Here is a 13,645-nt window from a genome sequence, read left to right as displayed (position 1 = left end):
GTTTGAGAGAAAATATTAGACAATTTTCTTTTAAAAGGGGGGGGGGGAGTTTGCTGAGAAATGGCCATACTGGACAAAAAAAATCCAAATATGGTTTTGCATGAAAAACTGAGGCAGGTGAAACGAATTTGACTTATTTTGTTCCTCTGTTTTGTGGGTACAATTTGCGGACCTTTGCTTCTTCCTGTTACTTGCCATTCTCCGTAAATAGCCTACTTTGGATTTGTACCTAAGTTCTACATAGCACTATACTCATAACATGTACAGTTACACATACAAATACTTGCTCTTCTCTAAAATATCTTAACATCTATCGTCAACACTCATTACGTTACTCATTTCTATGTACTTCTCGTTTGTATATTTATGTCACAGTCTCAGCCTCTGTCGTACTACCTAGCCATAGTCGCTAACAAATGCACTACTCAAGCTAATTTATGAGAAAACGCTGGTGTACCGATGAACATGTATAAATAACTAAATGCAGTGAAGAGAGAGAGAGAGAGAGAGAGAGAGAGAGAGAGAGAGGGGGGGGGAGGGTTGTCATCTTCGGCTGGGGCTGATGCTGTGCTTCTATACTGCTCTCATCTCTCCTATATGTAATGTATGTTATAAACTAAACATTTTATAAGATGCACTATAGCTAATATTTTGATAACACTGACTGTAAAGAACTATATTCGCTGATGGTGTGTGGCAAGACTCACCACCTTCGCTACGGAGCTATCTGTCTATCTATATACTGCCAGACGCCTTAATCCCTTATACAGGGTGACCACAAGCAAATCGCCTCCAAGTCACCCTGTCCCCCGCCATTTCCCTGCCCTGCTCCCAGTTCACACCCCTCTCTCATATACCCCATCCCTCCATCTCATCCTTGGCCTTCCCCTCCCTCTCTCCCCCTCCACCTCACTCACATACACTCTCCTCTTCAGTCTCTCATTCTCCATCCTCTCCACATGGCCAAACCGCCTCAGTGTGTTTCTCCTAACGCTTCCTATCACATCCACATCCACACCACAACGCTCCTTCACATCCTCATTTGTCAGTCTGTCTCTCCATGTGACTCCACGGACCTTCCTACTCTAAAATACGGGGTTAGGAAACGTGAAGTAAGCGATATATGACAACACTCCAATTTAGAGTATCAGCCGTTTTCCAATAATTTAAGTCTACGGTGTCAGATTGTTTGGCGTCGTGTGTACTGATACATATTTGATAGGGTATACATACAGAATAAGGGGTATACATAGGCTACTTACCGATAATCCTCTGCATGTAGACTTTGGAAGTAGCCTATTTTAAGTATCCTGGACCAGCTGCTTATATTCCTCTGTTGTGCATCTCTCTCCCGCGTTGCATAATTCTCACCCTTTCTTTTTTTTTTGTCATTTATTATTCTCATATTTCCAGTCACTTATTGCTGCAACATTTCCAGTCACTTATTGCAACAACATTCCCAGTCACTTATTGCTACATTTCCAGTCACTTATTGCGCAACATTCCCAGTCACTTATTGCTGCAACATTTCCAGTCACTTATTGCTGCAACATTCCCAGTCACTTATTGCTGCAACATTTCCAGTCACTTATTGCAACATTTCCAGTCACTTATTGCTGCAACATTTCCAGTCACTTATTGCTGCAACATTCCCAGTCACTTATTGCAACATTCCCAGTCACTTATTGCTGCATCATTTCCAGTCACTTATTGCTGCAACATTCCCAGTCACTTATTGCTGCAACATTCCCAGTCACTTATTGCTGCAACATTGCCAGTCACTCATTGCAACATTGCCAGTCATTTATTGCTGCAACATTTCCAGTCACTTATTGCAACATTTCCAGTCACTTATTGCAACATTTCCAGTCACTTATTATTGCAACATTTTCAGTCACTTATTGCAACATTCCCAGTCACTTATTGCTGCAACATTTCCAGTCACTTTTTGCAACATTTCCAGTCACTTATTGCAACATTCCCAGTCACTTATTGCTGCAACATTCCCAGTCACTTATTGCTGCATAATTTCCAGTCACTTATTGCTGCAACATTTCCAGTCACTTATTGCTGCAACATTTCCAGTCACTTATTGCAACATTCCCAGTCACTTATTGCAACATTCCCAGTCACTTATTACTGCAACATTTCCAGTCACTTATTGCAGCAACATTCCCAGTCACTTATTGCAACATTCCCAGTCACTTATTACTGCAACATTTCCAGTCACTTATTACTGCAACATTCCCAGTCACTTATTGCTGCAACATTTCCAGTCACTTATTACTGCAACATTCCCAGTCACTTATTGCAGCAACATTCCCAGTCACTTATTGCAACATTCCCAGTCACTTATTACTGCAACATTTCCAGTCACTTATTGCAGCAACATTCCCAGTCACTTATTGCAACATTCCCAGTCACTTATTACTGCAACATTTCCAGTCACTTATTACTGCAACATTCCCAGTCACTTATTGCTGCAACATTCCCAGTCACTTATTGCTGCAACATTTCCAGTCACTTATTACTGCAACATTCCCAGTCACTTATTGCAGCAACATTCCCAGTCACTTATTGCAACATTCCCAGTCACTTATTACTGCAACATTCCCAGTCACTTATTACTGCAACATTCCCAGTCACTTATTACTGCAACATTCCCAGTCACTTATTGCTGCAACATTCCCAGTCACTGCACCTCGATGGCTTTGAAGATTTCGTGACACCCATTCCTAAGCGATTTATTCTGGAAAATACACCTATTACGAAAATTAGATCAACCTAAAAAATATAACTACAGTAGCTCATAAAAGAATACCTTAATATCCTCTTGTACAGATTTAAACTACGCAGCTTATTACAGCGATATAAAAGATAAGAGAGTGAGCACAAGAAATCTCCCGTGCTTCCTAGGAAATGGCCCTACTTTTGGTTTGTATTTACCCTATTTCGTCCACATGGCAACCTTATTACTGTTCGCCAGAGTATAGTTGGTCCCCGATTACTGTGGATTGCTATTTTTAAGCATATCGTCCTACAGAAACGTCACTATATTCGATCCATCTAAGAGACACTTCGGTCAACCTCCCCTACGACACGTCACTTGAGCACTGACCCATTGCGACAAATTTTGTTTTCCCGCCAAAACCCACGAAACACCATTACTTATTTTCACACATGCTAGGTTTGTTTGCCGAGTCTAAACGTTTTGCATAATTATGAAAATGTTCTAAGGAAGTATAAAGGCAATAATTTATGAACTTTTAATGAGTTTGAAATATCAATTTTCACAAAACGGGCTGAAGGTTCCTGCCCGAATTTGAACATGCCCTTTTTTCCAGTGTTTGAGAGTTAATTTGCATGACATTAAGAGTCATACTCCAAGTGGCTTTCGAGATTTCCTAACACCACCTCTGTAGCGATTTATCCTACATATCACACATCATCCTTACGTGTATCACTGTTAATTATATCTGATTAGAACGATTAAAAAAAAAAAAAAAGCCTGAGTGTAATATGGGAAACAAGTCGCTGAGGAAGAGGTGCTACGGTCCTTTGCCACTATACGGGCCAAAATAATGAACGTACAGTAGTTATTAATTTTGGGGAATGGAATGAGAGAGGGAGAGAGTCAGCGTGGCGAGGTTGTTTAGCGCCTGTCAAGTATTTCATTGTCCCGCCTATCAACTGGCTATTTCCTCTTAGCCCCATGCCCACTCTCTCCTCTTACCTGTCCCTTTCCTTCCCCTCTGTATTTTTGTTTCAACACCGTTTCTCTCTCTCGTAAGCTGGCAATGGCCAATACCCTATCTCTGGACCTTGTAACAAACGGCCAACAGAGAGAATATAATAAGCCTTTTGCTCTTTTCTCGATTTTGTACTTCCTCTCGCTTCCCCTCCCCCCTCTCTTTCTTCTCGCTTCTATTAACCCTTCCCGCTTCATTTTCCTCCCGTCTCTTCGTTCTTCTCTCCTTCTCCTCCTGACTTCCCCCACGCTTCTTTCTTCTCTCTATTCTTTCTTCCCCTCTCCCTCTCCTGTTTGCCTGTGGTCCACCATTCTTCTTTGTGGTGGATAGGGAGGGAACTGTGGGACATTTATTCCAGGCCTGGAACCACCCAGTTATATATGTGCCACCACATGATAGCATTCCTCTCCAGCAGCACCATAAACTGAATAAAACCGTCTGATGGTAACATGAACAGAAACCAAAAAACGTATTATCAGACTGAAGGGGTGAATGTGATCAGGTTGAAACCAGTATGAGCTTGTTTTCCATTCACCTTCCCACGTACACCCGTTGTCTGTCTGCTTGTGTGTATGTATGTATCTCTCTCCTTTTCCACAGCTTGATGAATGGGTCTTAAAACTTTCAAGTAACCAACAGAGAGGGCTCCAACCAATCTTGCAGTTTTTTGTCCACCTTCTCAATTTGTATGTGTCTATCTCTTCGTTTGGAGTGGACATAACATTAGGCTGAGGGTACACAATAATACTGTATTCTTCCACATGGCTCCACTGACACATCGTAAAAATCTCACACATATCGCAACCCCAGATGTGAATGTGGTACCCCCAGCCCAGGGTATGACACTAGAGACAGTGGGGGATAGGCTAGTTCCCAAGTGACATGTGATACGTGAGGGCTGCAAAGGATCAGCCCTCTGCTGGTGTGTCACAGGCAGATCACTGGATCTCAGGAACAGGTGTCTCAGCTAATGTTCAGAGTAAGGTGCATATGTAAAAAAAAAGAAAAAAAAAAAATGTTCCTTTGCCAATTGGGTTTAGATGCATCAAGTGGCCAATGTGAGAGGTAACTATCTGAACAACTATACCCCAATGTACCCTAAACCACAGGGGAACAACACTGGCATCACACTTTATCAGAACTGTATTTTCTATCTATCTATCTATCTATTGCCAGACGCCTCAATCCCATTTGGGGTGGCCACAAACAAATCGCCTCCACGTCACCCTGTCCCCTGCCATTTCACTGCCCTGCTCCCAACTCACACCCCCCTCTCTCATATACCTCTCCACTCCATCCCTCCATCTCATCCTCTTCCTCCCCCTCCCTCTTACTCCCTCCCTCTCACTCACATACACTCTCTTTGTCAGTCTTTCACCCTCCATCCTCTCCACATGGCCAAACCACCTCAGTGTGTTCCTCATAACGCTTCCTATCACATCCACATCCACACCACAACGCTCCTTTATATCCTCATTCGTCAGCCTGCCTCTCCATGTGACTCCACAGGCTCCTCTTAAATAACTAATTTCCACTGCTCTCACTCTTGACTTGTGTCCTTCCAACAATGTCCAAGCTTCACTTCCACATGTTAGAGTTGGTATCACAATACTGTCATGTAGTAACTTTTTCACTTCCATGCTCACTTCCCTGTTTCTTATCACTGCTTTCAAAGAACCAGCAACCTTTCTTTCCTGCTGTACCCTTTCAAGCACTTCACCCTCCAAACCTCCATCCTTACTCATCACACTACCCAAGTACTTAAACATACTCACATTTTCCAATTCCTCACCATCCAACCTCACTGTACATTCACTGACTTCACCTCTCTCAAAGATCATCACTTTACTCTTTCCTACATTCACCTTTAGATTCCGTTTCTTACACACTCTCCCAAACTCATCCACCAAGCCTTGCAGCTCCCCTTTGTCTTCACTCAACAACACAGTATCATCTGCAAACAATAGTACAGGGAGTTTCCAAACACTATCCTCTCTCACCAGGGCTACTCCAACATCCACTACTCTATCTTGTACCTCTTTTATTACCCCATCCATGTACAGATTGAACAACCATGTAGACATGACACATCCCTGTTTCAACCCAACTTTCAAAGAGAAAAATTCACTTAGTTCACCATCCACATGCACTGCAGCCTTAGCACCATCATACATACTCTTCACAGCATTCAACAACTTCCCATCTATTCCATATATTCTTAATACTTTCCACAATCCTTGTCTATCCACTCTGTCATATGCTTTCTCCAAATCCATGAAAGCCACATACAACTTCTTTCCCTTCTCTAGAAACTTTTCCACTAAAGATCTAAGAATGAATATCTGATCTACACAACCTCTTCCCTTCCTAAAGCCTCCCTGTTCTTCTCCAACTAATTCCTCTGTTCTTTCTCTAACTCTGTCAGTAAGTATCCTACCATACACTTTTCCTGTTATACTAAGAAGACAAATGCCCCTATGATGAGTGATGAGAAGGGTGGGTGGTGAACTGAATGAAAGGAAGGCAATGATTGATTATGTGTGTGTGGATGAAAGGATGCAAAGATGTGTAAAGGATGCAAGAGTGTATAGAGGTTGGGGGAGTGGACTTTCTGACCACTACTTGGTGGTGGCCAGAATTAGGATGCAAGTGAGATGGAGGAATAGAAGAATGGAAAGACGAGAGGAAGGAGTAGTTGCAAGGAGAGTGGAAAGGTTACAAGAGGATGAGAAAAAGGCAGAGTATAAGAGAGAAGTGGAGGAACGATTGGGCAAATATGAATTGGAGCAGATGGGAGACGTGGAAGGTGTGTGTAAGATATTTACAGAAGAAATATGTGCAGCATGTGATGTGGTGTGTGGAAGGAAGAGAAGACAGAGGGGGGTGCAAGGAACAGCGTGGTGGACTGAAGAGGTGAAACAGGCTGTGGCACAAAAGAAGAAAGCATACAATGAATGGATGAGAAATAGGGGCGTGGAAGAAGTTGAGAGGCGGAAGAGAGAGTTATATGTGGAAAGGAAGAGAGAGGTGAAAAGATTAGTAAGAGAGAGTAAGAAGAGAGTGGATGAGGAATTTGGAAGGAATTTGAGTGTAAAGTGGAGGGACTGTAAGAAAATGTTCTGGAGAGAAGTGAAAAGAGTAAGACAGGGTGGAAGTGAAGTTAGCAGGGGAGTGAAAGATAAAAATGGTAGATTACTAGTGGAGAAGGGAGAAAAAGTGAGCAGATGGAGAGAACACTTTAAGGAATTGTTGAATGTAGAGGATGGAAGTAATGCGAGTATAAGTGGCTGGGGAATGGCTGGGAGAAGGAGGGAGGTGAGAAGACAGGAAGAAATCAGTAGGATAGAAGTTGTGGAAGCAATGAAGAAAGTTAAATCGGGGAAAGCCCCAGGAATTGATGGAGTGTGTGGTGAAATGCTGAAGCATGGGGGAGAGATAGTAGTAGAATGGATGTGGAAGATGTGCAGATTGGCCTGGGAGGAAGGTAGAGTCCCGGAGGATTGGAAGTCAGGTATAATTATTCCCTTGTACAAAGGAAAAGGGGAAAAAGAAGTGTGTGGTAATCATAGGGGCATTTGTCTTCTTAGTATAATAGGAAAAGTGTATGGTAGGATACTTATAGACAGAGTTAGAGAAAGAACAGAGAAATTAGTTGGAGAAGAACAGGGAGGCTTTAGGAAGGGAAGAGGTTGTGTAGATCAGATATTCATTCTTAGATCTTTAGTGGAAAAGTTTCTAAAGAAGGGAAAGAAGTTGTATGCGGCTTTCATGGATTTGGAGAAAGCATATGACAGGGTGGATAGACAAGGATTGTGGAAAGTGTTAAGAATATATGGAGTAGATGGGAAGTTGTTGAATGCTGTGAAGAGTATGTACGATGGTGTGAAGGCTGCACTGCGTGTGGATGGTGAACTAAGTGAATTTTCCTCTTTGAAAGTTGGTTTGAAACAGGGATGTGTCATGTCTACATGGTTATTCAATCTGTACATGGATGGGGTAATAAAAGAGGTACAAGGTAGGGTAGTGGATGTTGGAGTGGCCCTGGTGAGAGAGGATAGTGTTTGGAAACTCCCTGTACTGTTGTTTGCAGATGATACTGTGTTGTTGAGTGAAGACGAAGGGGAGCTGCAAGGCTTGGTGGATGAGTTTGAGAGAGTGTGTAAGAAACGGATCCTAAAGGTGAATGTAGGGAAGAGTAAAGTGATGGTCTTTGAGAGAGGTGAAGTTAGTGAATGTACAGCGAGGTTAGATGGTGAGAAATTGGAAAATGTGAGTACGTTTAAGTATTTGGGTAGTGTGATGAGTAAGGATGGAGGTTTGGAGGGTGAAGTGCTTGAAAGGGTACAGCAGGGAAGAAAGGTTGCTGGTTCCTTGAAAGCAGTGATAAGAAACAGGGAAGTGAGCATGGAAGTGAAAAAGTTACTACATGACAGTATTGTGATACCAACTCTAACGTACGGAAGTGAAGCTTGGACATTGTTGGAAGGACACAAGTCAAGAGTGAGAGCAGTGGAAATGAGTTATTTAAGAGGAGCCTGTGGAGTCACGTGGAGAGACAGGCTGACAAATGAGGATATAAAGGAGCGTTGTGGTGTGGATGTGGATGTGATAGGAACCGTTATGAGGAACACACTGAGGTGGTTTGGCCATGTGGAGAGGATGAAGGGTGAAAGACTGACGAAGAGAGTGTACGTGAGTGAGGTGGAGGGGGGAAGAGGGAGGGGGAGGCCGAGGATGAGATGGAGGGATGGGGTGGAGAGGTATATGAGAGAGGGGGGTGTGAGTTGGGAGCAGGGCAGTGAATTGGCGGGGGACAGGGCGACTTGGAGGCGATTTGTTTGTGGCCACCCCAAACGGGATTGAGGCGTCTGGCAATAGATAGATAGACAGATTACCACACACTCCTTTTTCCCCTTTTCCTTTATACAAGGGAATGATTATACCTGACTTCCAATCCTCCGGAACTCTACCTTCCTCCCAGGCCAATCTGTACATTTTCCACATCCATTCTACTACTATCTCTCCTCCATGCTTCAGCATTTCACCACACACTCCTTTTTCCCCTTTTCCTTTATACAAGGGAATAATTATACCTGACTTCCAATCCTCCGGAACTCTACCTTCCTCCCAGGCCAATCTGTACATTTTCCACATCCATTCTACTACTATCTCTCCTCCATGCTTCAGCATTTCACCACACACTCCTTTTTCCCCTTTTCCTTTATACAAGGGAATAATTATACCTGACTTCCAATCCTCCGGAACTCTACCTTCCTCCCAGGCCAATCTGTACATTTTCCACATCCATTCTACTACTATCTCTCCTCCATGCTTCAGCATTTCACCACACACTCCATCAATTCCTGGGGCTTTCCCCAATTTAACTTTCTTCATGCTTCCACAACTTCTATCCTACTGATTTCTTTCTGTCTTCTCACCTCCCTCCTTCTCCCAGCCATTCCCCAGCCACTTATATTCGCATTACTTCCATCCTGTATGTTCAACAATTCCTTAAAGTGTTCTCTCCATCTGCTCACTTTTTCTCCCTTCTCCACTAGTAATATACCATTTTTATCTTTCACTCCCCTGCTAACCTCACTTCCACCCTGTCTTACTCTCTTCACCTCTTTCCAGAACATTTTCTTACAGTCCGTCCACTTTACACTCAAATTCCTTCCAAAGTAGTGTATTTTGTTCCTGCTAAATTGTTAGTCCACTTACCCTCTCTCTTTGACTGCTTCTCCACCCTCAGACCCACTCTCTTTGCCCCCTCATTATTTTTCAACCCATACAGTAATCTTCCCTTTACTTCTTTCCCCATCCACAATCCCACATTCAGCCTCCTAAATACAGTAATTCCATCTCTCCAAACTTCAAATAATTTAGCATGATGCATCACTATATCTATCTTTGTAGCCACTTTCTATCTCTGTCTATCTTTATTTCTGTACAGTATATCCTAATCTCCAAACTTATTCTATATTTTGTCCACAGCTTGAGGAATGGAGCGTAAAGCCATCGAGTGATGAACGTGAAGGATACCTCTCCGAACAACTAGCCCTGAGCGTCACCTACACCGCGGGAGACCAACACCACCATGCACACCTCCTGGCAAAGCTCCTGCCACAAGACCCTTTCAGCCGCGCCTTCGTCATAGAGACACAATTTGACCTGCGAGAGATTAAGTTTTATCAGGAGGTAAGATTGTGAGGCTCGGGATAAGTTCTGGGTTAGGTTAAGTGATTTTGTATAGGTCTGGTGCTAGTTAGAGTAAATAACCAAGTAAACATTTGCATGAATAAGGGTTAGATGTGAAATACTGGAAAATAAACCAAACTGGAGTAACTATATTTATTAACAAGCCAAGTTTTTTTGCAAGGTTCTTAGTTTGTTACGTAGATTTCAGAACTTCCACTTTTTTTTTCAGGCTACAGCTAAGACTAGCTTCCAATATCAAGTAAGCTTCAGGTCTTAGAATATACACATGGCTGCACTCAGCTGGAGTTCATTGTTTTCCAAACAGAAAATATTTACATAAATCTTAAAAGGAAGTACAGTATGTGTTACTAAAATCTTACACCTGGACAAACAACAGTATAGGTAGCAATAAATCTGTATTATCTCCTTGGATGCTACAATGGGCCCAAGGGATGAGAAAGATGAAGCAAGGCTACCACAGTCCAGATAATAATAAAAGCTATAGAAGACCATCCTTCATCTCTGAAAAAAAGAAAGAACAAAAAATTAAGTGAACTACAGTTTGATTCATCAGGACAGTATCTTCACACAAAGCTCTACCATTGTACTACCAAGGAAAGAAAGAAATATGATTCATTTCACACTTTCACTGAAATCCCAGTTTTGTCTTCCAAATTTTACAGTGAAAAACAGACATTGTTTTACCAAAGCTTTCTACCTGGAGAGACAGAGCATAAAAAGTCTCATTTCTTTCTGCCTGAAATCCTGCTAGACACTCACACACACATTCCCTGAGAGCCAGATTTCAAGTCTGCCAGGTAAGTAGGGAATAGGAGAGGGAGCAGAGGGGAGGCGGGATGAAAGTTGGGAGCAGGGATTGGTGAAGTTTAGCCATCAGCGTCCCAACTTGTTGCTCGGGGGGGATAAAAGTTGAGAGCTGGGAGGAGGATTTCGTGTGCTCGCCTTGTGATGTGGCCAATGTTAATTTCGACTATGACTGTTATGGTAGATGGTCTTAGTTATCCGTGGGTAGGGGGGTGCAGTAGGGGGTTGAAAGGGTATGGAGATAGGGGAGGGGGAGGATGTTAAAGTAGCAAAGTGTATAAAAAAACTGAGAAGTGTTAAGTCTGAGAAGTATGTCACATTAAACTGAACCTTGACTGTTTGAGGGATGGTGCAGTGCTGAGGAAGGGGTGGATGAGGGCTGGGGACTTAAAACGAATATAGGAGGTCTCATAATAAGCTGGAAAAATTAAGGGGTGTCACAAAGAATGAAGAGGTATCACAGGAAAATTAAAAGTCTAGCTTAAAACTTGAAAAAACTCTATTTGAGTGAGAACAACTGTACCAAAATGCTTGTATTTTCATCAGTGATTTGACATTAGTTATTATCCACTGTGAAAACCTAAACATCTGCCAAAATTCACTTCACTTGGTAAATCACAAGACAGTACAGTGAAGCTGGTGCTAATTCTACTGTACTTTATACTCTACTCATTGATGGAACTGTGCAAATATACTTAATCTATCAGTAAACTAACTTAATGTAATTTGCAGTTGCTCTTAACATCTTGAATCTTGTGAAGTCTTGCTGACTGTGACTTATTTCTGCTGCTTCAGATTGATTTTATACAGCTTAGAAAATGTGTATTAAAGGGGGTTAATGGGAGCTATGTCTTACTCCTCCATTTCAAGAAGTTTCTCCTAAGATAAAGAAAAGCCATGAAACCTGCAAGAATAAAATAAGAAGGATATCATCATAGTCAAGGACAAAAGTCTGACTAATGTTTTACCTCTTCCAATTCTCACTCTCCTCCGCTGGCCTGTATTCCTAAGCTGAGAGAGACTTGGTTTATGTTTCTGCCCACAGATGATTCTCTTTGATATGATGCATCAGAAAAGAAAGTGACAAACATGCTCTGAGTGAGAAACAGATGCAGTGGAATAATAAGCTGTCTTTTATCACTTACTGACATTTCATTTTTTGTGTAGAGATGAACTAATTCATTCCATATGTTTCAGATCAAACCTGCGGTGGAAGATGTACAGCGAAAATACCTGACAGAGGAAGAGGTGGAATGTGGGTTGGGAGGCAGCTGGACGCCAGAACTCTACTACAGCAAGCACACGGCAGCAACAGAGTCTATCTTGGTGTTGGCAGACATGTGTCAGCGTGGCTACAGAGTACAGGAGTTGACACAGGGACTCACACTAGACCAGACACACTCAGCAATCTCAGCTATTGCTTACTTCCATACGGCAACTGTGGCTTTGCAGCTAAAGGAAGAGAAACCATTGCAGGAGCACTTCCCATACCTCCTATCTGTTGACCAGGCTGTGGATTCCTATAAGTGCTTGGTGGAAAGAGGTCTGCCACTGCTTCTCAAGTTCCTGGAATCCCGCAAGGATCAGAGTGGGTTGCGGGAGAGACTGGGTAGGTATGCTGGACCCAGGACTGTTGAGGTGCTTAAGGCTGTCCTCTCACCCTCAGACAAGCTAAACACCCTTGTCCACTGTGACTTCTGGTGTAACAACATGCTTTTCAAAGAGGAAGAGGACAAGACCAGCTGCTGTATTATTGACTGGCAGATGGTTATGTATGGGAGGCCGGCTATTGATGTTGCTCTTTTATTGACAACATCCTTGGAAACAAGTAATCGGCGTAAGCATGGAAAGGAGCTTTTAGACTTCTACTGGGAGACCTTTACTTCCAGACTTAAGAAGTTTGGGCTTGAAGAGGAAGTTGCCAAGTACACAAGAGAGGATCTGGAGGCTGACTATCGATTGGCAGTAGCCATGGCTGCCCTTGTAGTGATCGGCAGTGTTGATATTGCTCTCGGCACACCAGGACGGGAAGAACGAGTCATTGATTTACTCTCAGACCTGGTGAAGGAAGAAGTGATATGATGAGGTGGGAGGCTCAATGGGACCAATGTAGCTGTACTGTAGCTTTAAGAGTACCGGTAATTCTTCATTATATGGCAGGGATCTGTTCCAGAATACTGTATCATGACTTTCTTCACACAATCAGTACTGAATATTGGGGGGAAACTGTACTCCATTTACTTTAACTTGGCCAAAAATTTCCTTCTCTCAATTTTGAATGCTCAGTCGTAGCAAAAGATTAACATCAGAATATGGTGATAGTCATGAAGAAGTGCTATGAAAAGGATGTAATGATAGAGTATTATTTTTCCACCATTGGGATACCTGAATTAAGTTGCCAAAGGAAGAAAATCTGTGCCAAGTTAAGGTGAAAAGAGTAGAGTGACTTGGGTTTGGAGGAAGCAATGGAACTTTAGGAGACAGTCTTTCTATTATACAATGTGGACTTAATTCCTGAACAAAAGATGCAAAAAATACAAAACATAACAAAAACTTAATTTATGTACCGTATAGTAAGTCTTTGCTTTGAGTTGTCTCTTTGCTTTATTTCATTTATTTATTCATTTATTTTATTTCTTTTCTCATTTATTTATTTATTTTTTTGCTATCAGACTACAGTCACTTCAGAAAAATTTCCAGTTAACCCTTTGTTAGTCCTGTATTTCTCTTGACTGAACCAAATCATGTGTTAGCTAAAATATCATTCTTAGATCTCTTAGCAGCACACAAAATGACATTCCTAGTAGTTTCTGAAGCCTTGGACTGCTAAGACTTTTCACAGATAAACAAAATCTTATGGTGTGATCATAAAC

At 42.2% G+C, this 13,645-nt stretch overlaps 1 protein-coding gene across 1 annotated transcript in view; it reads left to right on the top strand.

The window, feature by feature from the left end:
• LOC145395910 (uncharacterized) overlaps positions 1–13,052 on the top strand; it is a 98,317-nt gene extending 85,265 nt beyond the window's left edge. The window contains exons 3-4 of the mRNA XM_080269435.1: positions 9,744–9,947; positions 11,970–13,052. Of these exons, the coding sequence (XP_080125561.1) occupies positions 9,744–9,947; positions 11,970–12,854 (1,089 nt within the window). The 3' untranslated portion in view covers positions 12,855–13,052. The remainder of the gene's footprint in view (positions 1–9,743; positions 9,948–11,969) is intronic.
• Positions 13,053–13,645: the final 593 nt, after the last annotated feature.

Source organism: Coenobita brevimanus, chromosome 33 (genome assembly GCF_032717465.1).
Source record: "Coenobita brevimanus isolate Jiangsu-jjx chromosome 33, ASM3271746v2, whole genome shotgun sequence".
In the NCBI taxonomy this organism is placed as follows: domain Eukaryota; kingdom Metazoa; phylum Arthropoda; class Malacostraca; order Decapoda; family Coenobitidae; genus Coenobita; species Coenobita brevimanus.
The sequence above is the reverse complement of the archived record's forward strand: the minus strand, read 5'-3'. Positions and strand labels throughout refer to the sequence as shown.